The sequence below is a fragment of the Macaca nemestrina genome, chromosome 5 (assembly GCF_043159975.1).
Source record: "Macaca nemestrina isolate mMacNem1 chromosome 5, mMacNem.hap1, whole genome shotgun sequence".
NCBI classification, from domain to species: Eukaryota; Metazoa; Chordata; class Mammalia; order Primates; family Cercopithecidae; genus Macaca; species Macaca nemestrina.
In genome coordinates this window covers 135,858,029-135,886,022 of record NC_092129.1, presented here as the reverse complement: position 1 = coordinate 135,886,022, position 27,994 = coordinate 135,858,029, and the positions used below count along the sequence as shown (strand labels likewise).

Genomic DNA, 27,994 nt, shown 5'->3' with positions numbered 1-27,994 from the left:
TTTCATATATATGTATATATAGAGAGAGAGTCAGGATTTTTTATGTCCTTCAATAATTGCTTTATAACATTTCCATAAAATTTGAATTTATATTTTATTTGAATTAAATACTTAATAATAAATTTTTATTTTTGTTTTTATTGTTAAGAGGATCTTCTGTTATATTATATGAATCGCTATTGCTGCCCTATAGGAATGTTATTACTTCTTATATGCTCATTTCAGTATTAGTTTTTCAAACTTTTCCCCAGTCTCTGAAGCTTAAGCATTTAAGGTAAACTTAGTGTCTGTCCTCGAAAGAGTCAATGCTGTTATCTTTGACTACCTTTTTTAGCACTACGGTACATATGGAAGGGTCAAAGTTTCTAATACAACCGTCAGGGTAAAGTCTAAAAGGTATTTATGACAAGGTGTCTGCTAAAATCAGCTCACTCGCAGCAATGGCTTGGACTAGATCCACATGCATTCTCTCCTTTACCTTGTTTTTTGCCCACATAGCAGCTGTATCGGTAAGTAGAGTCCTGCTTTTTGGATATTTAGAAATATTAATTCTAGTATACGTTATCCATTTTCTGTATATTTATTTTTTTTTCAGATTAAGTATCTTCCTAAAGAAAATGGTAAGAATTAGTTCAAATGCACAGAGAGTGTTTTTGAACTTTTTTCGTTCAGCAAGGCTAATAATATTTTTTTTCCCTCACTTTTAACAGTACATGATGCAGACTTTGGTGAACAGAAGGATATTTCAGAAATCAATTTAGGTGAGGTCAATTTTTGCATACTAAAGTATTTAAATTACTTAAAACCCAGTGATGGGATTACTGAAAAGCACTTTCCTTCATAATACTGTATTGTGATTCTTTGGGGGAGAAATATTTATTGATGCTTTGTGAGAAATTGCATTTTCTGAAAGATAAAAATGTGGAAAGAGAAGACAATTAGACCAGACATTCTAGGAGAGCTAGGGAGTCCTCAATGGATCTAGATACATAACACGTTTCTCTTTATAAAAAATTTATTTTTCCAATTTGTATTTGGAAGAAAAGGAAAGCAAATAGATAATTATTCTGATAGTTAAAGAAAAATATAAGAATAAGCCTCTGGTTATATTTAGTGGGGAAACAAAACCCAACCCCTCCACTGGCCATGATATTTTTATTTGTCCAGTCTTGTTGTGGAGTAAGTGCTGTTTTCATTTTTTGGGGGGAGGAGCAAGTGGCTTCTCATGGTTAGCGTGACCTGCTCAGGATCATAGGTAGCAGTGACGGGGCTCACTTCCAGATCTTGCAGCCTGTACCTTAATAGCTCAGTGCTATCTGAAGACTACAAAATGAAAATACCTATACCTATGGGTCAATTTTTCTGGCGTTCTCTCACTCACAGAGAAGCCAGTTAGTTGATATTTAATTGGAATAGCTGGAGAATGGCTGCATAGGCAGAGCAGAAATAGTTTAGGAAGGTAAATGGGTGAATGCATGAATGAGTCCCAAGACTTCAGAGCCAGGCACTAAAATATCTCTTTTTAGAGTCAGACATTGTGTAAACAGTTCAGAGAATCTGATGTTATTTTACAACAGGGCTGGGATTTGAATTTTTAGAGTTTTTCTAATCTCATCCTTATCTATCTAATAAAAATTAATTCTTTACCTCTTTGCCATTTTGTACTCTTCAGGCCTACCACCACCTCTGAACTTTGACCCCAGTGAAGAAATCTCATTACCATGTAATCTTTTTTTTAGGCCATTTCAACCAAACCACCAGGATTGATTGGGTTAGCCATATGGCCAGATTCTAACCCTGTAAATTGATGGTGAAAATCATATAGAGAAAATTGCCACCTTTCACCATCTTCTTTTTGCCTCACAAGGCTGACTTAACATTTCTTATCCTCCACCCCAAGACCTGCTCCTCTCAGTCCTTTTCATTTCAGTAAATGTAACTCACTCCTTCTAGATTTTAGGCTCAGAATCTTAGAGCTGCCCCTAACTCTTGTCTTTCTGTCATACCTTATGCAAAATCTGTCAGCAGATGCTATTAGATCTACTTGATCCTTCCTTCCTTCCTTCCTTCCTTCCTTCCTTCCTTCCTTCCTTCCTTCCTTCCTTCCTTCCTTCCTTCTCTTCTCTTCTCTTCTCTTCTCTTCTCTTCTCTTCTCTTCTCTTCTCTTCTCTTCTCTTCTCTTCTTTCTTTCTTTTTTCCCAAGATATGGAGTCTTGCTCTGTTACCTAGGCTGGAGTGCAGTGGCACAATCTCAGCACACAGCAACCTCCACCTCCCGGGTTCAAGTGATTCTCCCGCCTCAGCCTCCCAAGCAGCTGGAATTACAGGTGTCCACCACCATGCAAGGCTAGTTGTTGTATTTTTGGTAGAGACAGGGTTTCTATGTTGGTCAGGCTGGTCTTGAACTCATGACCTTGTGATCTGCCCACCTCATCCTCCCAAAGTGCTGGAATTACAGGCATGAGCCACCGTGCCCGGCCTAGATCTACTTTCAAATCATACCACAGTTGAGACTTTTCAGCACTTTTACTGTCCCCACCTTGGTCAGCCACCTCATATCCGAACTGGTCCTTATAACTGTGCTTCCTTTCTGCCTTTGGTCCCTACAGACTATTCTGCACAACATAGAACTCTTCCTTTATTATCCTTCAGATCATGTCATTTCTCTGCTCCAACCTTCTAATGACTTCTCCTCCAACACAAAGTAAAGGCCTTAGAGCCTTGATTCCCAAAGTGTGTTCCACAGGCCAAAATGACTTGTGTCACTCAAGAGCTTTCTCTTGGAAAGGCCGCATTTGAGGATCCACCCCAGACCTACTGAATTAGCATCTCCAATTTGACAGACCCAAGTGGTTTCTATGCACATTAGAGTGTGAGTCGATCTGCTGAAACAGGATTTGTGACTACTCTTCCTCTTCCCACTTGAGCTCTCCAGCCACCCTGACTGCACAGCTACTCCTCTAAGGAAGTGATTTTCAATGTGTTGTCCCCCAGCCAGCAGCATCAGTAAACTTCTCAGGAATGAACATCCTTAGGCCTCGCCCCAGACTTAATGAACCAGAAATCCAAGGGTGGGGGCTCATCAACCTGTGTTGACCAAGCCTTCCAGGGGACTCTGATGCTCAAGTTTAGGACCACTGCCCTAAGACATCAAGGCTTTCCTGCCACAGGACCTTTCTATCTGGTGTTGCCTTTACCTCCACCACATTTCCTTCATTCCCTTACTCTATCATATTTCTGCTAAAATGCCACTTCCTCTGGGGGGCCCTCCCTGACCACTCTTTAATAAAATAGCTAACCTATCTCACCTCAGCACTCTTTCCCACCTTACCTTTCGTTTGTTTCTTTTTTATTGTACTTTCCACCATTTGTCATACTTTACAGTTATTTGTTTATTTGTATGTCTCCCTCTTCCCCCAATCAAGAGTGTCATCTCCTTAAGGACTTTGTTTTATTCTCTGCTATGTCCCAGCATCTAGAAAAATGCTTCAGACACATTAGGCATTTAATAAGTGCACACCACATGAACAAATTGGGTAATGAATAGATTGAGGCTTGCTTTCACTGGATGTGCACTTCTTTGGGAAGTTCTCCCTGCCCCCCATGACCCCATCCATTCTGTCTGACCACTGGGGCCAAAGTCTGAGTGGGCTCGTTCACTTCACTTTGGAAGAGCTCCCTCAATTCCATTATAATCCAGGCCAGGTGTCAGGAAATACAGATTTTTGCTCAGGACAAACAAATAGTAGAACTATTCTCAATGAAAGAATAGATGGACCAGAACAAAGTCCCTTTATTTAAAAGATTATTCAAATCTGGGTCCTACTGACAGTGGTACAGTGATGTCATTACTGTTTGTGGTTGTTTAATTGCACTGCTAGCATGGGAATAGGTCAGGGCTAAGGAGGTTAAGCAATCTAGCAAATGTGTGCATGAGGAAGGGAATGATGCAGGGATAGCCCTAGTTAGTCACTGGCAAGTGAAATCATGATGCCTGCTAATACGTAACACCTCCTTGGTGTCCTATGCCTAAATGGAGCTGGTTCCTGAATGAACCATGGGCTTTGCCAAATGGGGCCTCTGTTGGCTCGTGAGACTGTGGTAATTAATCTCTGCTTTGGTTTCCCGGCCTGTAAATCAGGGCTGTCCTCAGAATGAAGTACAATCCAGTGATTCTGTCTGAAGTCGTTGCATTTTACAGAAAATGTTGCTTGTCACATGAGAGTTATGATAAGTGATGCTCTTTTAATGCTTGAGAAATTTTCCCACAAAGATCTTCCCTTTTAAGAATCTTGCTTACCGAAACAGGATGAGGCCAGGATTAAGCAATACCAGCAGTGGTAGAATGTATTCTGCTAAGCACCTGAGAACAGATGTTTGGAGGTATGGTTTTGAATGGATCTGTCCACAATCCTCTGGTCTTCCTTATGATGTGGGCAGCACCTTGAGCTTGGTTTTGGAGGGTATCATCGTGTTTTCATGGGGAAGAGCAGAATACATTCATCTACCCTGGGACAAGAGGCAGAATGGTACGGGGGCAGAAAGAGCCCTGAATGGGAAGGCCGGAGTTTTGATGCTCTCTTGGCCCCTGGATTACGTAGTACGTCACTTCATGTCGCTGGACTCTATTTTTTTCTCCATTTCTCTCAATATTTTTCTTTTCTTTTTTGGGATGGAGTCTGGCTCTGTCATCCAGGCTGGAGTGCAGTGGCGCGATCATGGCTCACTGCAACCTCCACCTCCTAGGTTTGAGCAATTCTCCTGCCTTAGCATCCTCAGTAGTTGGGACTACAGGTGTGCACCACCAAGCTCAGCTAATTTTTGTACTTTTAGTAGAGAAGGGGTTTCACCACATTGGCCAGGCTGGTCTCAAACTCCTGACTTCGGGTGATCCGCCCACCTTGGCCTCCCAAAGTGCTGGGATTACAGGCGTGAGCCACCACCCCCAGCCATTCTCTCAATATTTTTCATCCTCCTTATCAGTGCTGCCTCAAATCCCTTTTTTATAGTCAGTGATCAATAAAATCCCTTCTAACTTATCTCTTACTTTTAAGATTCTTAGACAAGATTTATTGTTTCAAAATTGAAAACAGAGGCTATGACAATATGTGATACTCATTGGCCATTCACATTTGCTCAACTGGAATTTTTGCATTGTTTCGAAAAGTTTTGCCACGTAAAGACTAATATTCAAAGATTTATAATGGCAAAGATTAATTTTATTATGGAAGATGCCTTTTAATAATGTTCACTCAAATATTCTTTTTTTAAAAAAAATTCCATTTCCAGCTGCAGGCTTGGACCTCTTTCAAGGGGACATCCTCTTGCAGGTGAGTACCTGTCAAAGATGCAGTAAGTTCCTCAGGACAGACAGTACCATTGGGTGTCAGTCTCTGCTCTGTCGCCAGCCCTGGGATGGGCACTGTGAAGGAGATAACAGAAATCTCATCTATAATCTGTTCCAGTGAGGAGTTCCACTATAGCCGGTAAGGACGAAAACAGAGGGAAAATAAGTAAACAGCACAAAAGAGTCTAAAATAATTAGATGGCTTATCTATCCAATTTTCCTGGGATTGCAGGCCCCCTTTATTTTGTTCTTAATAATTTTTCTGATTTTTCCAAATTATCTCTCAAGGGACTTCTATTGCTTTCATAATCGGAAGAGAAATTGCCACTAAACCGTTTGAATTGTGTGATAGACTGTTTGCTGTGTGAGAGTTTATTGAAGGAGGAGGTCAAGGTGACCTTGAGGACTAGGCTTCCCACTCACCTTTACCTTTGTTTTCACAGAACTCCAGAAATGGCCTGAGAGACCCAAACACCAGGTGGAAGTTCCCCATTCCTTACATCTTGGCTGATAATTTGGGTAATATTAATTGCTCTTAATTAGGAGTTTTCGGTTTAACTCTCTCTCCCCTCTCAGCCTGATCATGGGCTTCATATTGGGAGTAACCACCAGGGTCTAAGAGGGTTTTCAAGTCCTGGTGAATCTTTATCTCATGGGGAGAAAGACATGACATTACATCAAAACCGGTGCTGCTTAACCAGTCTGAGATACACAGTATCCAAGAATAACTTTTAAAATGCAACACACATTAAACTATTAGTATAACCAGGAGCAACGTAAAAGAGCAAAAACCCAATGAAATATAGTTTGCATCAGAGCAAGGCAAAGTTTGCACTTTGTTTAGGTGAATCTAAATGTAGTGTGAGGATCCTATTTTCAGCATATGGATTTCTTCTCTTTTTGTTACAAGAGAAACATGCCACACTTTGAGAAATAGAAAAGTCCATGTTTCACATGTTCACAATCCTTTTTTCTTGGTGTTATTAATGTCTACTCTTTTCTCTCTTGAGAAAAAGATCTGAATATGTTACATTTTACTCATTGTTAGAAATAATGACTAGTAGAATCACTTCTCTGCCTTTCAGCTAAGATTGTGTATAGAACTAACAGCCGGTAGAAATAAATATTAGAAGCCCCATGTAGGCACCCTCAAGCAGTTGACTGACAGCTGAGCAGCCATGATGACTCAATGCCTACAAGGCCCCACCTGCTTAGACAGATGGGCAAGATTAGAGTGAAGAGGGAAAGCCAGGACAAGGTTGCTTCATCTTGTTGGGCTGCTAGGCTGCTTATAGTCTCAGGAGATGTAGATTATGTTTCAGTATTTTCCATCCTCTTTATCAGTGCTGCCTCGAATCCCTTTTTATGGAGAACAGCTAGATATAAACAAATGTTGTTGTTCTCACTAACACTTGGAAAATTGAGTTATTTTCTCCAGTGTTTGCCTTGCAAATTCATGGAACACCAATACTTAATGGAACATGATTTTTTTTTTTTTTTTTTTGAGACAGAGTCTCGCTTAGTCGCCCAGGCTGGAGTGCAATGGCGCGATCTCGGCTCACTGCAAGCTCCGCCTCCCGGGTTCACGCCATTCTCCTGCCTCAGCCTCCCGAGTAGCTGGGACTACAGGCGCCCGCCGCCTAGCCCAGCTAATTTTTTTGCATTTTTAGTAGAGACGGGGTTTCACCGTGTTAGCCAGGATGGTCTCGATCTCCTGACCTCGTGATCCGCCCGCCTCGGCCTCCCAAAGTGCTGGGATTACAGGCGTGAGCCACCGCGCCTGGCCTGGAACATGATTTAAGAAACACCAACTTTAAAAGGGGTTCTTTCCCATTACAGGTTCTTTTATCCTGGTTGTCACATCACCACCCTATTATGTGCCAGGCACTGTGCCTTCATCTAATATTTTATGTAACCTTCACCATTGCCTCTGTGAGGTGTAAGGCAGTGCTTCTCAGACTGTAATGTGCATAGGATTCGTATGAGGAGCTTGTTAACCTACAGAGTAGGTCAGGGTTGGTGCGTGAGATGTTGCATGTCCAGTGGTCCTCCAGTGATGCTGATGCTATTGGTCCCCACGCAGACCACAGCTTAAGTGATATGGTCTCTCTAGCTGCAAGGTAGGTAAGAAATTATATTTGAGAGTGATTCGAGACAAGTGACCTGACATAAGATAAAGGTAGTAAGGATACAGCAGTATTTCTCAAGCAACACCATGTGAAGGTCACCTTTAGTGTTAAAGTTCAGATGCCCAGACCCAGACTACTGTGAAAGCAAACTTTCTAACTAGAGTTCAATATTTGCATAGAATTGTTTTATTCAAGTTAAATTTACATACAGTGAAATACACAAATCAGTATACAAGGCTTTTGACAAACACATATGCCTATATAATGCACACTTCCCTCATTCCATGAAGTTCCTTTCTAGGCAGTTCCCATCCCCACTCCCTAAAAGACAACTACCATTCTGATTTTTCCCCGTGGATTAGTTTTTCCTGATTTACAGCTGATTTACAGATAAATGAGCTCATTTCAGTATGCTACTGGCTATCATTTCAGTATGCCACTGGCTATTTTTGTATCTTCTTTTATGAAGATCTGTCCAACTCCTTCATAAGTTTTAAAAATTATATTGTTTGTCTTTTTATTATTTGTAGGATTTTATATATTATGGCTAAAGCCCTTTGTCAGATAGATGTATTATAAATATTTTCTGTTAGTCTGTTACTTACCTATTTGTTTTTGTTTTTCAAGCAGTGAATTTTGAAATGCAAAAGCTTTAAATGCCGATAAAGTGTGATTTATCAATTTTTTAACTTATGGTTTGTGTTTTTATATTCTAAGAAATCTGTGCTTAAACCAAGTCACAAAGATATATTCCAATATTTTTTGAAGTTGTGTGGTTTCAATTTTTGTCTATAATTGATTGCAAACTAATTTTATGTACAACAGGATGAAGAGATTGAGAGTGATTGATTGGTATTTATTAGCCCAGTTGTTCCAGCAACATTTGCTATAAAACTTTGCTTTCCTCATTGAGTACTCTTTGCAAGAGTCTTGTTTGCCAAGTTTTCCAAGACTCCTTATCTCTTGATCTGGTATCTCTATTTTGTTCTCTTATTCTACTTGTCCATCATCATGTCAAAAATCACTATGTTGATTGCTCTAGCTTTATAGTTAACCTTGAATTGAGTGCTCCAGCTTTGCTCTCCAATTTCAAGACAGTTTAGCCTACTCCAGATCTTTTGCATTTTCATATATATTTTATAATCAGTTTCTCCAAAAAGCCTGCTGGGATTTTGATAGGAATGTGTTTATTCTGTACATAAATCTGTATAAAACTAATATCTTAAAAATATTGAGTCCTATAATCTATAAACATGGTACATCTATCCATTTATTTCAGTCTTCTTTAATTTTTCTAATCCACGTTTTATAAATTTCAGTGTAGAGATCTTGTGTGTCTTTGGTAAATTCATTTCTAAGCATTTTATATTTTTGATGCTATTAAAATGAAATTAAACAAAAAATTTTACCACTTAATGTTTTCTGCTAATACATAAAAATACAGTGGAGTTTTATATATTGATTTTGTATCCTGTTACCTTGCTAAATTTACTCATTAACTTTAATTGTTGATTTGTAGTTTTTTTTTTTTTAGGACTTTTAATAAAAATTCTTCTTGCCTATCAGTATAGACAGTGTTACTGGTTCCTTTCCAAGTTTTACACCATGTATTGCTTTTTCTTGTCTTATTGTTCTGGCTAGGACCTTCATTACCATGTTGAATAGAAGTGGTAAGAGTGGACATCTTTGCTTCATTGGCTTGTTTTAGTGGTAGTATTCAATACTTCATTCATGTGGGACATGAATGTTTTCCACAGATGCCCTTTGTCAGATGGCATATTTTCATCATGAATAGCTGTTACAGTGTATCAAATGTTTTTCCTGCGACAATTTAGATAACTATACTTTTTATTCCTTATCGTGTAATATGGTAAATAACATCAAATTTGAATGCTAAACCAACTTTGCATTTCTCAGATGAGCTCTACTTGGTTATGATGTATTATCCTTTTCATATTTTGCTGGATCCCATTTGGTAATATTTTGTTATAGATTTTTGTGTTTATATTCATAAAAAGTATAGGTTTCTAATTTACTTTTTTGTAATATCTTTATTAGGCTTTAGTAATAAAGCTATGTAGATCTCAAAACCATCTTGAAAATGTTTCCTCTTCTTTTATCTTTTGAATAAGTTTGTGTATGATTAAAATTTTTTCTTTCTTAAATGTTGGTAAAATTCACCAATAAAACAACCAAGTAATGGAATTTTCTTTGTGGGATAGTATTTTTATAATGAATTCAATTTATTTAATAATTATACAATTATTCTTATTTTCTATTATGCTGCTTTTATTAAATTATGTTTTTCAGTAATAAAAAATTTAGATTATCTTAATAGATGCAGAAAAAGCATTTGACAAAATTTAACAACTATTTCAACTAAGTTGTCAAAATGTTGGCATAATATCTCATTATCTTTATAATGTCTGTAGAATCTTTAGTAATATTCCTATTTCATTCTTGATATCGGCAATTTGTGCTTTTCCTCTTTTTCTCTTGACATGTCCTGCTAGGGGCTTATTGATTTTATTAATATTTTTACAGAACCAACTTTTGATTTGTTAATTTTCTCTTGCTTCTCTGCTTTCTATTTAGTTGCTTTCTGTTATCTTTATTATTTCCTTTCTCCTACTTATTTCAGGTTTAATTTGCTCTTTTTCTATGTTCTTAAGATGAAAATTCATATCACTTATTTTAAATCTTCATTTTTTCTGATGTAATATATTCTACAACATGGCTACTAACGCTATAAATTTTATTTAAAGCACTGCTTTACTGCTTTCTTCAAATTTTGATATGGTGTATGCTTATTAAAGTTTAGTGTATTAATGGATACTTCATAATTTATCTTGTGAATATTTTCATTCATGGATGGGATAAAAGTGTGTTTAAATTTTTAAAAATATTGTCCTTAGCCTTACTACTATGCAAGCATTTTGCAATGTTATAATTCCATTTATACCCCTGCCCTTTATTGTTTAGTATTTTCTATCTTATGCTTCATGAGTCTCACACTATAGTGTTAGGATTTTTTATTTAAACAGTTGTCTTTTAAAGTAATTAATGAAAAACAAGACAGTCTTTATATTTTATTTTATATTTGCAATTTCTGGTGCTCTTCATTGCTCCTGTAAATTTGAGTTCTTATCTAGTATCATTTCTCTTCAGTTTGAAGAACTTCCTTTAGCATTTCTTATAAAGCAGATCTGTTCATAACAAATTCTGGTTTCTCTTTTACCTGAAAATGATCTTTATTTTGCCTCCATTTTGAGAATATTTTAACTGGAAATAGAATTTGAGTTCAGAGTAGTGTTAAAATTATTATTTTAACATTTTTAAATTTTAATGCATTGTCTTTTTGTTTTCCAACATTTGATTATAAAAACTTTTAAATAATCAAAAACTTAAAAGCATTGTGCAGCGAACACTCACATACTCACAACCTAGATGACAATTAACAGTTTTATTTGCTTTATCTCATCTATCCATCCTAATATCACTCTATGAATCTATTGTATTTTTGATGCATTTCAAAATTGCTTTCAGACACTAGTAGACTTTACCCCAGTCACTTCAGTATACATGTAACTAACTACAGTTCAATATTTGTGTATAGTTCCCTTTACCATAAAATATATATAGGATAAAGTATATGGGCCTTAGATGTACATTTCGATGAGTTCTTAAAGATTTATGCACCTATGTAATCCACATTCCTATCAAGAGATGGAACATGTTTATAATATATATACCTCCGAAACCTAACTTCCTATGAAGAGATGAAACATTTTTATCATTCCAGAAAGTTCTTTTATGGCCCTTTCAAGTTATTCTCACTTTTCCAGAAAAAAAAAAAAAAAAAAAAACCACTGTCTTATTTTTTCTTTTTTCTTCATAGGTGAATTTAACCTTTTCTAGAATTTCATATAAATGGAATCATATGTTATATACTCTTGATTAAGGCTTCTTTTTACTCAGTAAAGTGTTATTGGGTTGCTGTGTTTACCAGTAATTTGTTCTTTTTTTGTTACTGAGTGTCATTTCATTGAATTGAGTATGTCACAGCGTGTTTTACCATTCTCTTGGATTGAATCTATGTTTTGGCTATTATGAATAAAGCTATTATGAACAGTCTTGCACATATTCTTTTTTAAAATATATTTTCATATCTCTGGTGTAAATATGAATAAAATTGCTGGGTTATACTATAGGTGTAGGTTTAGTGTTAGACCTCTTTCAATGTGCTGGTACCATTTTACACAACCACAATCAATGTATTTGAGTTTCATTTACACCATGTCTTTGCTAACATCTGGTGTTGTCAATTTTTTAAATTTTAGCCATTCTTTTGGGCATGTAGTGCTATCTTATTAATTTATTGATTTCTATTTCCCTGATGACTAGTAATGTTGGTCTCCTTTAAAGTTTGTTGTTGGTCATTTGTATATCTTCCCTTGTAAAATATCTTCTCTGTTAACCCATTTTAAAAATTGGGTTATTTGTTATTTAGTATTGAGTTGTAAGTGTTCTTTATATATTTTAGATATGTCTTTTGTCAGATATATATTTTGCAAATATTTTGCTCCAGATACACTGTTTCTTGTCTCCAGTGTCTGATAAGAAATAATCCATCTTTCATATTGTTGTTCTCCTGTATATAATGTCTTTTTTCTCTAGTTCCTTTCATATGTCCTCTTTATTTTTGTTTTTATAACAGTTTGATTATGATATGCTTATGTTGATTTTCTTTTTATTCATCTTGCTTGGGCTCACCAAGTTTCTTATATCTTTTAGGTGATTTTTAAATAACCAAATCTGAAAAATATTAGGCTGTTATTTGCTCAGATATTTTTCTGTGTGTCACCTATCCATCAGAGACTCTAACTGCACATATCTTAGACTGGGTGGTATTTTTTGCATTGGTCACTAAAGCTCTATTCATTTTTCTGAACATTTTTCTCTCTGTCTCTTTTATCATCGCCAGTCAACTTTTAAAATTATCCAGTGAATTTTTTATTTTGGATATAATACTGATAGAATTTTCACTGGGTTCTTTTATATAATTCCCATTTGTCTGCTGAGATTATTTGCGTGTTCATCTTTTTTTTCCATTAAATTCTTTAACAAGTATATAATAGAGATTTAAAGTGTTTATCTGCTAATTCTAACATTTTAGTCATCTTGGGGTCTGTTTCTCTAGTTACTGCTTTTAATATTATCTATGGATAACAGTTTCCTGTTTCTTCACAGGTCTCATAGTTTTTGATTATATATTAGGCATTATATTACATTGTAGTGATTATGCATATTCTCATTCTTCTCTGAATTGTGTTACTTTTTGTTAGAGCAGTTAAATTACTGCATGATCATCTGGAATTTGTGGAGGCTTTGTGTGGTTTTGTCCTTGGTTCAAGGCAAATCTCTTAGTGCTGGAACATACTCTTTACTGTTAAGTCACGGTCCTTCTGGGGTTTCAATGGAATGCCAGAGTTTCCCCAGCCCCTGTAACTTTGCATGACTCAAACTCCAGATTGTCCCTCCACTGCAGTGGGCAGCAACTGATGTATCTGTTCAGGTTGCTCAGTCTTCCAATGGCTACTTCCCACTAAGGGCCTTGGAGCCTTCTCCCATTTATGCTAAGTTCATGAGTTAGACAAGGATTGAAGGGGCACTTATCCACAAACTTTGGGATGAATGTCCTCCTTGTCAACCATGACTTTCCTTTCCAGGACTTCCTCCCTTGATTTTCAGACACTCAGGTTAAAACTCAGCCCCAAACCTGTCCCTGTGGTATGTTAAGAAAATACAACTGTAGATTTATGCCTGAGTTCTCTCTTTCTCACACTGAAGAAATTAGGGCGTGCCCTCATGCAAAAAGCTGTATAAATGTGAATCTTACCCAGTGAAATTTTCCGTTTTTTAAGAAAAAAGTCCTCCATTTTCCACCTGTTTTAGCTATTTTCCAGCATATTTAAAGAGTTTATTTTCTCATTTTTTCAAATTTACAACTGTTATCTGTGAGGGGATTAATTAGATTCAAGCTCCTTGACCGTTATGAGCACCAGAGATTCTCTCAAAGGATTCCTAAACTGAATCTAGGTAGCCTTCTTATGCTTGTCTTCTAATACACACAGCCATTGGTATCTGAAGTTAACTCTTCTCAAAAGAAAAACACCTAGAATAAATAAAGTTAACTCTTCTCATATTATTTGATCCAGGGTTAAAGGAATGCTAGTGGTTTTCAAAACTAACTTGTTGTTTGACACAGAACTATATACAACTTACTATGCCAGGGCAGTCGGCTAGGAAGAAGGGTTACAATGAGACAAAAAGTATACCCCATTCTCTTAAGGAGCTAACAGGGTCTTAAGTGTAGCAAAACACCTACATAAAGGTGACTCATGAAAATCAAGTTTTGGCCACCTGTGATCTCAGCACTCTGGGAGGCCGAGGCAGGAAGATCACTTGAGCCCAGGAGTTCAAGACCAACCTGAGCAACTGAGACCCACATCTCCAAAAAAGAGAGAAGAAAGAGAGAGAGAGAGAGAGAGAGAAAGAAAGGAAGGAGAGAGGGAGGGAGGAAGGAAGGGAGGGAGGGAGGGAGGGAGGGAGGGAGGAAGGAAGGAAGGAAGGAAGGAGAGGAGGGGAGGAAGGAAGGAAGGAGGACCAAATGTGGCTCCTGCATTCAGAGGAGGGGCACTCAGGGTTGCCTTCATGGAGAAGAGGAAGACTTCAAATGGGCTCTATTTCCATTTATCCCAATGATGTTGAGGCAATTTTTACAAAATTATTACAGTGTTGCTTAGTTCCCTCTTTACAACTTATTCAGGTGTGCAGAAGGAAGAAGAGGTATGATTTAAAAATTAACCACTTGCAGAAATCCCACCATTTGGATTTAGGATAAAAAAAGTCACATAGCCTTCTAGGAAGTTTGACTTCAGTAAAATCACTTTTTTTCTTACATTGTTGTGACACCACAGCTATCTTAGGTATATCTCTTCATATTACAGATGTAACTAAATAAGAATAGGCAAAAGTGCATGAAAATCTCCCAGCAGATGGATGCGTGCTCTTGTTGTTATCTGTGTTGTTTCTACAATTAGTTTATTGACTATTCCCATGACTATTTCTTTAATGATCTTGATATGATATTATGACATCCAGGCTGTGGAAGCTCCAACTTGATAGTTTATCAAATGAAATAAAGGCCAGAAAAATATGATGTAATTTCCTGGGCAATAACTATAAACTATTTGAGAGAAAGCACTAAATCAAAGGTGTAAGAAATATAATTTAATTTTATATAGCTTGGCTTAATTTTTAACTTAGATTCTAGCCTTCAGTAAGTTGATGGGAGGGGGAAAATACACACAAAGTAAAACATAATCTCAGTTCCTCTGGAGTATCTTTCTTCTCTACCCCATCTTTGTCTTACAATGCCAAAGTGCATGCCTGCTATGTGAAATGAAAGGCATTTGATCTTTGGTCATTGGTCCCCACAGGTTACCAGTCAGCATCTATTTTTCCTGCCCCTTCAAGTCCACTATGGCTTCTGCTGCTTGGTTACCGAGCTTGGGTTACAGAAATATTTTCTAAGACTGTGTGCAGTACTAGCTGTCTAGTCTTGCCATCTCCCAGGCATCTTGCTGGGAAGCAGGGTAAAATACCGTATGTGCCTCTTATGCTCTCATAACCCACAAACCTCTCTAAGCTCTGCTTTCCTCCTCCAGAAAGAGAGAAAGTCTTTTTAGATCAGGGTAAGGAACACTATCTCACTGCCTTTCTCTAAGGTACTTTATCTATGTCGACTAAAGCCAGAGCTACTCACAAGTCACTTTTGTTTTCTGCTCTGCCATGTGACTCTCCTGAGGCAATGCACTCTAAATCTCTGCTTCAGTGGGGGAAAGGGAAAGGGAGAAAGTGTTGAAGTTATTTTATTATTTTATTTAGCCATATACACATGTGAGTATTCTTATTTTGTAGACATATTTGCATTGTGCATTCAAGGTATGCACTTAATGTTTATGTCCACAACTAATTTTGCACACGTCCATAACCAATTTTGCAGTTTTAGTTACCAGGAAATCTATTTATTAACAAAAAATCTATCATGCACCTCTGTGGATTTCATGTGGTAGCATGGTTTTCTCTAAACTATAAGTTATAGATATTATCCAAAGTTTAAACTAACGCTTATTGATATTTTTACTGATGTCTGCAGGGCTGAATGCTAAAGGAGCCATTCTGTATGCCTTTGAGATGTTCCGCCTCAAGTCCTGTGTGGATTTCAAGCCCTATGAAGGAGAGAGCTCATATATCATATTTCAACAGTTTAACGGGTTGGTATGAAATTTTACAGAGTGAAAATCATGCATACTTTGGTTTATAAAAAGTGACACATCTCTTTCAAATGTGAAAAGAGGAAATTGGAAAGAAACTAAAAGGAAAATAAAATTGTTCACTGTGAATTTTTAAATTATATAACATTTTTAGCATACTCTGTACAGAATGAATTATTTGGATATGTCTTGGCTTCAGGGAAATCTATTTCAATACTATTTTTAGGTTTAGGTCATGTTTTAAATTAGAATACTTTTTTAAAAGTCAGCTTTATTGAAGTATAAACTTGACCCTTTAAAGAGTACTGTTCTAAGTTGTAGTACTCTGTTGCTAGACTTTGAAAAGTTGTAGATATAAATTTGCTCTTCATAGTTATTTATTTCTAAGAAGAACTAAATGATGTATCAAGGAAGAAGCCGTTTTTCTTCAATGGTGTTTATGTCAACCAATAGATTGGGAAGCAAAGCCGCCATCTGTTGTGACGCTGTATGTTTGTGTCTTCAGCTCCATTTGGGGGTATTTCCTCACTCCCTCACACTGCAGTTTCCATTGCTGCCTCCAGGCTTTGCCTGCAGTGGTTGTCTGGTCCTGGCCATGTGTGATTTATTTATTTATTTTTGGTGACATGACTATGTTCTTTAGCAGTGATTTCTGAGATTTGGTGCACCCGTCACCCAAGAACTGTACTCAAAGTGTAGTCTTTTATCCCTCACCACACCCCATCCTTTCCCCTGAGTCCCCAAAGTCCATGTACCATTCTTTTGCCTTTGCATCCTTATAACTTAGCTCCCACATATGAGTGAGAACATACAATGTTTGTTTTTTCCATTCCTGAGTTACTTCACTTAGAATAATGGTCTCCAACTCCATCCATTTATATATATATATATATACACACACACACACACACATATACGTATATATATGATGGGCATTTGGGCTGGTTCCATATTTTTTCAGTTGCAAATTGTGCTGCTATGAACATTTGTGTGCAAGCATCTTTTTCGTATAGTGACTTCTTTTTCTCTGGGTGGATAGATACCTAGTAGTGGGGTTGCTGGATCGAATAATAGATCTACTTTTAGTTCTTTTAGGAACCTCCACACTGTTTTCCATAGTCATTGTACTAGTTCACATTCCCATCCACAGTGTAAAAGTGTTCCCTTTTCATGCATCCACACTAGTTATTATTTTTTTATTTTTTAATTATGGCCATTCTTATAGGAGTGAGGTGGTATCACACTGTAGTTTTTATTTGTATTTCCCTGATAATTAGTAATGTTGAACATTTTTTCATGTGTCTGTTGCCCTTTTGTATATCTTCTTTTGATAATTGTCTATTCATGTTCTTAGCCCACTTTTTGATGGGATTGTTTGTTTGTATTTTTCTTGCTAATTTGTTTGGGTTCTTTATAGATTCTAGATATTAGTCCTTTGTTGGACATATACATTGTGAAGATTTTTCTCCCACTTCCCACTCTGTGGGTTGTCTGTTAACTCTGCTGATTATTCCTTTTGCCATGCAGAAACTTTTGAGTTTAATTAAGTCCCATTTATTTATCTTTGTTTTTGTTGCATTTGCTTTTAGCTTCTTAGTCATGAAATCTTTGCCTAAGCCAATGTCTAGAAGTGTTTTTCTGATTTTACCTTCTAGAATCTTTATGGGTTCAGGTCTTAGATTTAAGTCTTTGATCCATCTTGAGTTGATTTCTATGTAGGGTGAGAGAAGAGGATCTAGTTTCATTCTTCCACGTGTGGCTTGCCAATTATCCCAGCACCGTTTGTTGAATAGGATGTCGTTCCCCCACTTTATGTTTTTGTTTGCTTTGTTGAAGATCAGTTGGCTGTAAGTATTTGAGTTTATTTCTGTGTTCTCTATTCTGTTCCATTGGTCTATGTGTCTATTTTTAAACCAGTACTTTCCTGTTTTAATGACTATGGCCTTATAGTATAGTTTGAAGTTGGGTAATGTGATGACTCCAGATTTGTTCTTTTTGCTTAGTCTTGTGTTGGTTATGTGGGTTCTTTTTTGGTTCCGTATGAATTTTAGGACTGTTTTTCTAGATCTGTGAAGAATGATGGTATTTTGAAGGGAATTGTATTGAATTTGTACATTGCTTTTGGCAATTGTGGTCATTTTCACAATATTGATTCTACTCATCCATGAGCATGGGATAGCTTTCCATTCGTTTGTGTCATCTATGATTTATTTCAGCAGTGTTTTGTAGTTTTCCTTGTAGAGGTCTTTCAGTCTTTGGTTAAGTATATTCCTAAGTGTTTTATTTTATGTTTTGCAGCTGTTGTGAAAGGGGTTGAGTTCTTGATTTGATTCTCAGCTTGGTCACTGTCGGTATTTAGCAGAGCTACTGATTTGTGTAAATTAATTTTGTATCCTGAAATTTTACTGAATTTGTTTAGCAGTTCTAGGAGCTTTTTGGATGAGACTTTAGGGTTTTTTTAGGTATACAGTCGTATCATCAGCAAACAGTGCTAATTTGACTTCCTGTTTACTGATTTGGATGCCCTTTATTTCTTTCTCTTGTCTGATTGCTTTGGCTAGGACTTCCAGTAGTATGTTGAATAGAAGTAGTGACAGAGGGCATCTTTGTCTTGTTCCAGTTCTCAGGGGAAATGCTTTCAACTTTTTGTCATTCACTATAAAGTTGACTGTGGGTTTGTTGTAGATGACTTTTATTAGTTTAAGGTCTGTGCCAATTTTGCTGAAGGTTTTAATCATACAGGGATGGTGGACTTCGTCAAATGCTTTTTCTGCATCGATTGAGATGATCATGTGAATTTTGTTTTTAATTCCGTTTATGTGGGGTGTCACATTTATTGACTTGTGTATGTGAAACCATCCCTGCATCCCTGGTATGAAACCCACTTGATCGTGTTGAATTATCTTTTTGACAGGCTGTTTGATTCAGTTCACCAGTACATTGTTGAGGATTTTTGCATGTATGAACATATTGGGGGATACCAAGGGATATTGGTCTACAGTTTTCTTTATTTGTTGTGGGGGATGGGGGTGTGGTTCCCAGTCTAGTGGAGTTATATTCCAGGAGGGATTATGGCTGCCTCTGCTGAGTTATACAGGTTGCCAAGGAAGTGGGGAAAAGCCTGCAGTCACAGGTGTCACCCTGCTCCCATGCAGCCCGCAGCCCTAAAGGCTGGGCTTTTGCACCGTGCCCCTTCAACAGCACTGAGTCCATTTCCAGGCGGCTGGTGACCAGGGCTGAGAACTTGTCCCAGACCACGAGCCTCCCTGTTGAGAAAGCAAGCAGACTCACAGGTTTTCAGCATCTCAGGGAGCCTGCAGTTGTGATCCAGTTCCTTCAGAGGGTCTATGGATTCTCTCGGCTTTCCTGGTATGTTCCTGCGGTAGTTCTTGGAGCAAAAATTCATGATGTGAGTCTCCATACACTGTTCTGTCCAGGCAGCTGCAAGCTGGTCCTGCCTCCTATCACCCATCTTAATCCCGAGTCCTGACCATGGGGTTTTAATAATCATGGAAGGATAGTATGATGAAAATGGTAGTTAGCACGTGATTTAGCCTCTTAGGAAAAAAATGCAAAAAATAGCAGTTAAATAAAAGAAAAATACTGATAACTACTTAGATACAAATTAAAAACCTAACTCACCAGAGTAGTTATTTTTGGAGCTTGCTTATTTATTTATTTATTTATTTATTTATTTATTTATTTTGAGACAGAGTCTGTCTCTGTCAGCCAGGCTGGATGCAGTGGCATGATCTTGGCTCACTGGAACCTCCATCTCTCAGGCTCAAGCAATTCTCCCACCTCAGTCTCTTGAGTAGCTGGGATTACAGGCATGTGCCACCATGCTTGGCTAAGTTTTGTATTTTTAGTAGAGACGGAGTTTCACTATGTTGGCCAGGCTGGTCTTGAACTCCTGACCTCAAGTGATCCGCCCACCTTGGCCTCCCAAAGTGCTGGGATTACAGGCGTAAACCACCATTACAGGCATGAGCCACTGTGCCCGGCCTCATTCTTCTATTTTTTAAAAAACTGTACACCTACTACATTCCAGGAAGTATGCTAGACTGTAGGTGCAACAAAATATGCAATACGGTCTTAGCCCTCAGTAGGCTTACAGTTGGCAGGTGGGGATGGTGGAGAAATTAGTACATTGTCTTAATACATGACAATGAGTGTCCTGGGTTGCAGCAGGGCAGGAGTGGGGCCACTGAGAAAGTGTGGGATGAAGCATCAGGGAGAGCTGAGATGACTGTTAGAAAGAAGAAGGGAGGACAAATTAGGGGCAGGAAGAGGGAGAGAAGGAGAGGGTGAAGGAGGAGAAGGAGGAAGAGGAAGGGGAGGAGAGGATCAAAGGGAAGAAGAGGGAGAGGGTGAGAAGAGAGCAAACATGAACCTGAACCTGGTTACACGGAGAACCCCCTAAGTTCGGTGTGCCTGGAGTTCTGCATGTCAGGGGCAGATAATGAGCAGGAGCCAGGAAGGTGAGCAGGAGCCTGGTGATGGAGAGCCATGTGTGAGGGACCTATTGTTTGGTGCAAGGTTCGTTCTATGCTAGTTTTCCATTGTAGAAAGATTACTTGATCAACAGTGGTTAAATAATTGAAATAGAGCAAGACTGGTGGCAAGAGATCCATTAACGGATGCTCCAAATTTCCAGGGGAAAAATGGAAGGGACCTGCACCAAGGAAGAGGCAGGTGATACAAAGAAGAGGGAATGGATTTCGGAAATATGTGAAAAAGTAGATTTATCAGAACCTAACCTTATCAAATTGGTTAGTGGGAGGGATTAGGAAGGGAGAGGAGTCAAAACTCTCTGAGATTTTGGATTTGGATGACTGGCAAGTGGTAACTTCGTTTGCTGAGGCTGGGAATATTGCTGAAAGAATAACTTTGGGGATGAGGTAGGAGAGTAAACTTATCTTGCGGCATGTGTTTTATTGCTTGAGGTTTTTGCAGGTCATATAAATGGAGATAACCAATAGTAGTTGGATGGTTTATTTTTCCGTAAAGGGGAAACATTTAAAGGATATCTCGGGCCTTGCAAAGACCACACATTTCAGAGGTTCTCTGCTTTTGACTACTGCATTTTGTCCCTTGGCAATCTCTGACCTTCAAGAAAGTACTAAAACCTTTAATTTTTCATTGAAAACATCAGAGAAACAATTAACTTTCTTAACAATTTTATTTCCATTCTTCAGCTACCACTTTTGCATCTTTTTTTTCATAAAGAAAACTCCTTAAAAATAAAACAAAATCCACATAATTACTTTCCAAAATTCTCCCTTTCCCAGTGAAGTTCTCCCGGCTTCTTTTTTTGTTTTCAACGGAGTCCCAAGTACTTGATTAAGGGGTAGGTCAGCTTTGAGAGACATTCTTTGTAAAAATGCTGAATCTGGGAAACCCTATCACCTATGACCAGGAAGTGTCTCTGTTACAAATAATTTAAGAGAGGAAAAAAGAGAGGAAGATATTTTGGGAAGCGACTGGCCCAAAGTGCTACTAAACCCTTCCGGGCACTGGTTCCCTGAAGTTGGAGCTAACTGGGGCTCTTTCAGAAAGACAAGGTCAAAAGTTCTCAGTGAGGTGGAATGTATGGTATTTTTGCAACTTATGTCTTTCTGTTGGGGGAGGAATTTAAAAAGAAAGATAAATAATAAATGCTTTCTCTGAGTTGTGAATATTTTGCAGAGTAAACTCTGATTTGGTAATAAAATGCCACTATCAGAGAGGCAAGTTGATCATGGTTACATTTGCATAACACTGTAAATTTACTAAAAGTCATTGAATTGTATACTTAATTTTATAGTATGTAAATTATGCCTTAATAAAGTTATTAGAAAATAAATAACTAAGACTCATCTTTGAGTTAAAGTCAAATGTTAGCCTTTAAAGGTATACTATGTCAGTAATCTTGGGGAGAACAATGGCAGGTAAGACGCTGTGACTGTCATCATGAAACTTGCAATCCATTGGTTGCATTTATGACTATCAGGAAATCTTTCTTTTCTGCTCAGCATTGGTTAAAATATAGATCTTCATTGGACAATTTAAAGCCAATAGGAGACAATTTGTGGAAAGCTTTGGGTTTGCTAATAGAGGTGAAAATTGGGTTTATGAGAAGAGAAAAAATAATTGGGAGGGGGTGTGGAAAGAGGAAGGCATTCTATCACAAGGAATTTAGGGAATCTATTAGAGGTTCTCGAGCCCATTTATTTCAGAAGGAAGTTATGGGTCCTCCTTGCCTGTTACCCTTCAGAAATAAGTTCGGCAGCCTTCTCTGTGATGTCATAACACTATAGATCTGCTATTTGCAAAGACACGGATTTTATTAATTTGCTTTTTAATGAGGTTCTTTTTATGGTCATAAAATATATGCTTGTTCATTATAGGAAATTTGAAAATTTATTAAAGTATAAAAGGGCTGGGTGCAATGGCTCACACCTGTAATCCTAGCATTTTGGGAGGTCAAGGAGGGCAAATCATTTGAGCCCAGGAGTTTGAGACCAGCCTGGGCAACATGGTGAAACCCTGTCTCTACAAAACAATAAAAACATTAGCTGGGTGTGGTGGCACATGCCTGTAGTTCCAAGTCCCAGCCTCTCGGGAGGCTGAGGTGGGAGGATCATCCGAGTAGAGGAGGCTGAGGCTGCTGTGAGCTGTGATTGTGGCACAGCAACCTGAGTGATAAAGTGAGACCACCATCTCAAAAAAAGAATTAAAGTAAAAGAAAAAGAAAAAAGAAAGAAAAGAAAAAAAATTAAATCAACAACAGCTTTCCCTTGGACAACAATTTTTCAGATAAAGACAATAGTGTTATTCTTTGGAGTGCCCTGTGCGTTTGTGGAGGTGAGGAGGAATGCCAATTTTTATTGCTTTCTACCTTGATGAATTGTTATGATAGGATTGATTTGCTTCTGAGTATATGCCACTTTTATAATGTATTATATCTTCACTTTTAAAGCCTGCATAGTATTCCCTCTGGGGAATGTTCCTTCTTTAAGCGTCCCCTATCTTTGGACCATTAGCATATGAGAATGCTGTTGGTAATTTCTTTTTAAAATCAAGCCTAATTCCCTCCTAATTTGTGTTTTGCGGTACTGTGAATGACAGCCACTTAAAAATTCTCTAGAAGAAATGTTTCCTCTTCTCCTCTTTAAAGGTGCTGGTCTGAGGTTGGTGACCAACATGTGGGACAGAACCTTTCCATTGGCCAAGGCTGTGACTATAAGGCCATCATAGAACACGAGATCCTGCATGCTTTGGGATTTTACCACGAGCAGTCAAGAACGGACCGGGATGATTATGTGAACATCTGGTGGGACGAAATTCTTTCAGGTGTGATTGGGTGGAGATTGCTATCACATTTATCACTGGCTGAGACCAATCCTGGAATGACCAGGCCAAATCTGTGTGGACAGGAGCTTCAGCCTCTCTAGTGGGAACAAAGACTATGAAGAGGTTATGATTTGTTGGCCCTTTATGTGGGCTGTGCTGATCTGACCGTAATTCATCGCAGATAAGGGTCTCAGGGATCGATGTTAATTCACCGTGGGGGTCAACTGAAAGTTAATCAGAAGCTTTGCTTTGTATCAGAGTTTTCATTAAAACTCTATCTAAACTGTCTACTTTCCTGTCTTAATGAAGAAAGTGAATCCAGCTATTACAGTCATTTCTCTGGATGTGAAATCTCCCGTGCCTATAGAAGGCTGTTTGAGGTTTAGTTGATTATTCCATGACTATAGGACATACTTGAGAAGTATTTTTTTCAGTTGCTTTACCAAATCAATAAAAAATGTTTAAAAACAAAAGCAAAAAATACATGCTTTTATCTGAAATAACACCCCAATTATGTTAATTCTGGCTAGTTATCTGGGTTCTGATTAATCAAAGGTTAATGTTTTTTTCTTCCTTGTTTCTAAGCACCTTGCTTCTTCTGCCTCCATCTCATACTATGCAAAAGATAACAGTTTGGTCTTACATGTTATTCAGTTATATTATTCTAAAAATTTCATTGTTCTTTAGGTTGTTTTGTTTTGAGACAGAGTTTTGCTCTTGTTGCCCAGGCTGGAGTGCAATGGTGCGATCTCGGCTCACTGCAACCTCTGCCTCCTGAGTTGAAGCGATTCTCCTGCCTCAGCTGGGATTATAGGTGTGTGTCACCACACCTGGTGAATTCTGTATTTTTTAAGTAGAGACGGGGTTTCATCATGTTGGTCAGGCTGGTCTCGAACTCATGACCTCAGGTGATCCTCCTGCCTTGGCCTCCCAAAGTGCTGGGATTACAGGCATGAGCCACTGTATCTGGCCTTTACTTTCCTTAATTGTTTGAGACAATGAAGTAGAGTGCTTTTGAGTACGCTAGAACATTTATTGAGCAGTTTCCTGATGTACTAGAAAAAAAAAAAAAAAAAAAAGAAGCCAATGCTATGTTTCTGAAGATAACTAGTTTTTAAGTAGGAATTAGTGTAGAGAATGCAAAAACATCGTTTTCGGCAGTAAGAGATTAATGCAACTTTAATGTATTTAAAATGCCTTAACTGTTTCCAGGCATGGCTTTTATAAAACAAATCATAGCCTTGTGTATGTATCTGTTTTATTTAGATCCCAATTTTACATGCGGATTCATATATTGCAGTGCATCTATAATAATTTTACTTTTAGGGGCTTGGAAGAACTGACCAACCTTTAAAATTAATTATGAATCTTCAAAAGTTTTCTGCCAGGACTGTAATAGTTCATTTCAGAGTAAGGTGGTCAATGATTTTCACATGAGATCAGGGTAGATAATGCTGGCTAATCAAAATCACCTGTGAGGTTTCTCATCCTGTGCCTTCCCAGTCTTTTATATTCTGGTAACTCTATGAATGTGGGTTGGTGTAGTAAGGAAGAAAAATGTAACTTATAAGTCTAATAGGTCACCAGGTTTGAGCCTACCCACTTACTCCAACCATCTTACCACCATCCACTGGACAAGAGGCCAGATAGCACTCTTTTTTGCCTCCCAGTCCAATCTAGAAAAGTTTTGGAGCATATTCACCCAGAGATGAAATAATAGCTCAGGCTTCGTGTACCTATCTCTCAGTAGTAATTGTGTTATAACTGTGTGTGTGTAGAAGGAAGAAGGAAATGGAGTAATAGGTCCAAGGACTGAATCTCTGATTGCACTACTCAGGGGACTATTAGACTTTGTCTATATTTGCCTGTAAGCCCTAATTTCTTATCTTCCCGTGCATATACTTGGCTTTGATAAAAATTTTGTAAGAAAGCAGAAAACATTCCTACTTCCAAGTCTTATAGAAGACAATACTTAGTGCTTTTAAAATGGTTTTAGGCCAAATGAGGTTCCCTTTATCGGAGTGAGGGACATTTGCCAGGGTCAAGTGCAGACTTGCTCAGCTCTGGTTTGAGCACGGGTTGCTCAACACATATTTGCTCGTCTCCTATCTGTGTTTTCATCAGGTACAATTCCATATATCTAAATTGACTGCAACCACGGGAGAACTGTTCTCAAAAGAGACATCAAATCTAATAAGATTATCAACACAGGCAGTATTATTTATCAGGGTAATTTATGAATTTTATTGATTTAACTTTGGTTAATGACAAGCTTTCTGTTTAACTTAAGGAGACACGGTACTGGCAATGTAATTCTCTCCCAACGTCCATCTCCATTTCTTGAATCGGAATTGTGTTTTTGAAATTTGTTTCCTTATGCTAGGGAAAAAACTCAACTTTTGAGGTCTAGCAGGGGTTGACAAACTATAGTCCATGGGCCATATCTACTTGCTTTTGTAAATAAAGCTTTATGGAAACACAATCATAACCATTTGTTTAAGTATTGTCTATGGCTGTTTTTGTGCTACAATGGCAGACTTGAGTAGTTACAACAGAGAACATATTTTCTATCTACTCTAGAACAGGTTTGCTGACTGACCCCTGGTTTACAGGATCACATGCCCTGGATTATAGCCCCTTTTCACTCTCAGCTGTGAGTCCCTATCCTATTCACTGTTGGGGGCCACTAGCAGCCTAGCACAGCTCTCAGTGGATACTAGGCCCAACAAAAACATGTTGAATACATTTTTAAAAATTATTCAAAATATTTGTTTGTTAAGTATTCTCATAAGAATCCATGAGTAATACAGATTAAAATAATCTAACCTGATGGGATTTTTGTTTTTGTTTTGAGACAGAGCCTTGCTCTGTCATCCAGGCTGGAGTGCAGTGGTGCAATCTCGGCTCACTGCGACCTCCACCTTCCGGGTTCAAGCGATTCTCATGCCTCAGCCTCCTGAATAGCTGGGATTACCAGCATCCGCCACCATGCCCAGCTAATTTTTGTATTTTTTAGTAGAGACGGGGTTTCACCATGTGGGCCAGGCTGGTTTTGAACTCCTGGCCTCAAGTGATCCACCAGCCTCAGCTTCCCAAAGTGCTGTGATTACAGCTGTGAGCCACTGTGCCCTACCTCTAATCAGATGATTCATGGAAAATTAAGTAAAGCACATCCAGTGAGTTGAAAGTGCTTTGCTTCAGGAGCCACTGAGAGTTACCAAAAGATTCTAGACTCTTGATGCTCTTTACAATTCCATTACCTCAAATGACATCCTAGGACCAAGTACTGTGGAGGGATTAACTTTCCACTTCCCTGTTAGAGCCATTGTTTCTTTTAGACCTGTCCCACCTTCAAAAATGCTCTGATCTCTCTCAAGTAATTCCCAATACAATCCCCATGAGTTGGGAGAATGAAACATCAGTATTCAGATTTTACAGTTAAAGCAAGATATTGCTCAAACGTGGTCTTGCTCCTTAGCTTTTCCAAAAGCATTCAGAGACTCCCACAGGCACCTGCTGGAGCACCGCCTGGCCACACCACACTTCTGCAGTCCTGCATGTAACTCTGTAAGAGGCAGTTACGTTTTTTTCTCTCTAATTGTTCAAAGTAACTGGATGAGGCCAGGCACTGTGGTTCATGCCTATAATCCCAGCACTTTGAGAGACCGATGCAGGCGGATCACCTGAGGTCAGGAGTTTGAGACCAGCTTGGCCAACATGGTGAAACCTCATCTCTACTAAAAATTCAAAAATTAGCCAGGCATGGTGCGGCGCGCCTGTAATCCCAGCTACTCAGGAGGCTGAGGCAGGAGAATTGTTTGAACCCAGGAGGCAGAGGTTGCAGTGAGCTGAGATCTTGCCATTGCACACCAGCCTGGGAAACAGAGCAAAAACTCTGTCTCAAAACTAAACAAGCAAACAAACAAAAAGTGACTGGACAAAGAGCTAGAGAAGAATATGAGGATGGGAAGTTATGACTGGAAGAGTTAGCCACATTTGCAGTCAGTTTTCCTATCACTCCACAAGAAGAAAATCAAAAATCTGCAAAACTTTCCATTAATGCAGCTCAAACAGTAAATTTCCGATGGTTATTAGTCAATTCAAAGACCCTCTGATCAGTTATTTTGTTCAGTTTTTTACATGGCAGCACATCTTATCTCACTTTCACTAATCTCAGAAAAATATCTACCTTTCCTCTTTTGACAGGAAAATAAGTTTTCTTCTTCCCATTTTATTTTTATTCTCCATGAGGCTATTGCTGGAACAGAAGGATGTGAGCCTTGACTGACAGGATCCCCGTCTTGCTTTCAGCTGCTTACCTTTCCCTCTGCCCCTCAGATTTCCTTCTCCTAACCCATGAAGAGTAGGCCAGGTACAGCTCTGGGCAGACTCAGTGGATGAGATACTTGGCTGTTAGAACGATGTGTCTTGAATATAATCAATTGTGAACATTTTCCTGAATTCAAAAATTATTTTTCCTGTCCTTGGGAATGACTTCCTCAGCTTTGCTATTTTACCTTCTCTTTCTGAAAGTCTTACACACACATACACACACACACAGATACACACACAATTGTATATATTTATAATGTATCTTTGGTGTAAACATGTACATATACTTAGTAATTTCTAATATTTATCTGTATTCTATAATATGTATTTTAGTTATTGCAATATTGTACACATTATTGTATATTAATATGTTAACTAATAATAATCAATGATACATAGTAATTTTACATTATATTGCTTATAAAATATAATTTATATTTAATTTATATTTAGATTTATTTAAATATATACTTGAATATAATAAATCTATTTTATTAGATTATTTATATATT

The 27,994-nt window shown here is 38.0% G+C and overlaps 1 protein-coding gene across 2 annotated transcripts in view; it reads left to right on the top strand.

Moving 5' to 3' along the window:
• The first annotated feature begins 430 nt into the window (after positions 1-430).
• LOC105490918 (meprin A subunit alpha) overlaps positions 431-27,994 on the top strand; it is a 43,440-nt gene continuing 15,876 nt past the window's right edge. The window contains exons 1-7 of one of the 2 annotated variants that reach the window (XM_011756902.2): positions 431-509; positions 596-620; positions 711-761; positions 5,290-5,330; positions 5,791-5,866; positions 15,698-15,815; positions 22,975-23,150. In XM_011756902.2, the coding sequence (XP_011755204.2) occupies positions 441-509; positions 596-620; positions 711-761; positions 5,290-5,330; positions 5,791-5,866; positions 15,698-15,815; positions 22,975-23,150 (556 nt within the window). In that variant the 5' untranslated portion in view covers positions 431-440. Of the gene's footprint in view, positions 510-595; positions 621-710; positions 762-5,289; positions 5,331-5,438; positions 5,487-5,790; positions 5,867-15,697; positions 15,816-22,974; positions 23,151-27,994 lie in introns of those variants that run through there. The other variant, XM_011756904.2, reaches the window with a different exon arrangement.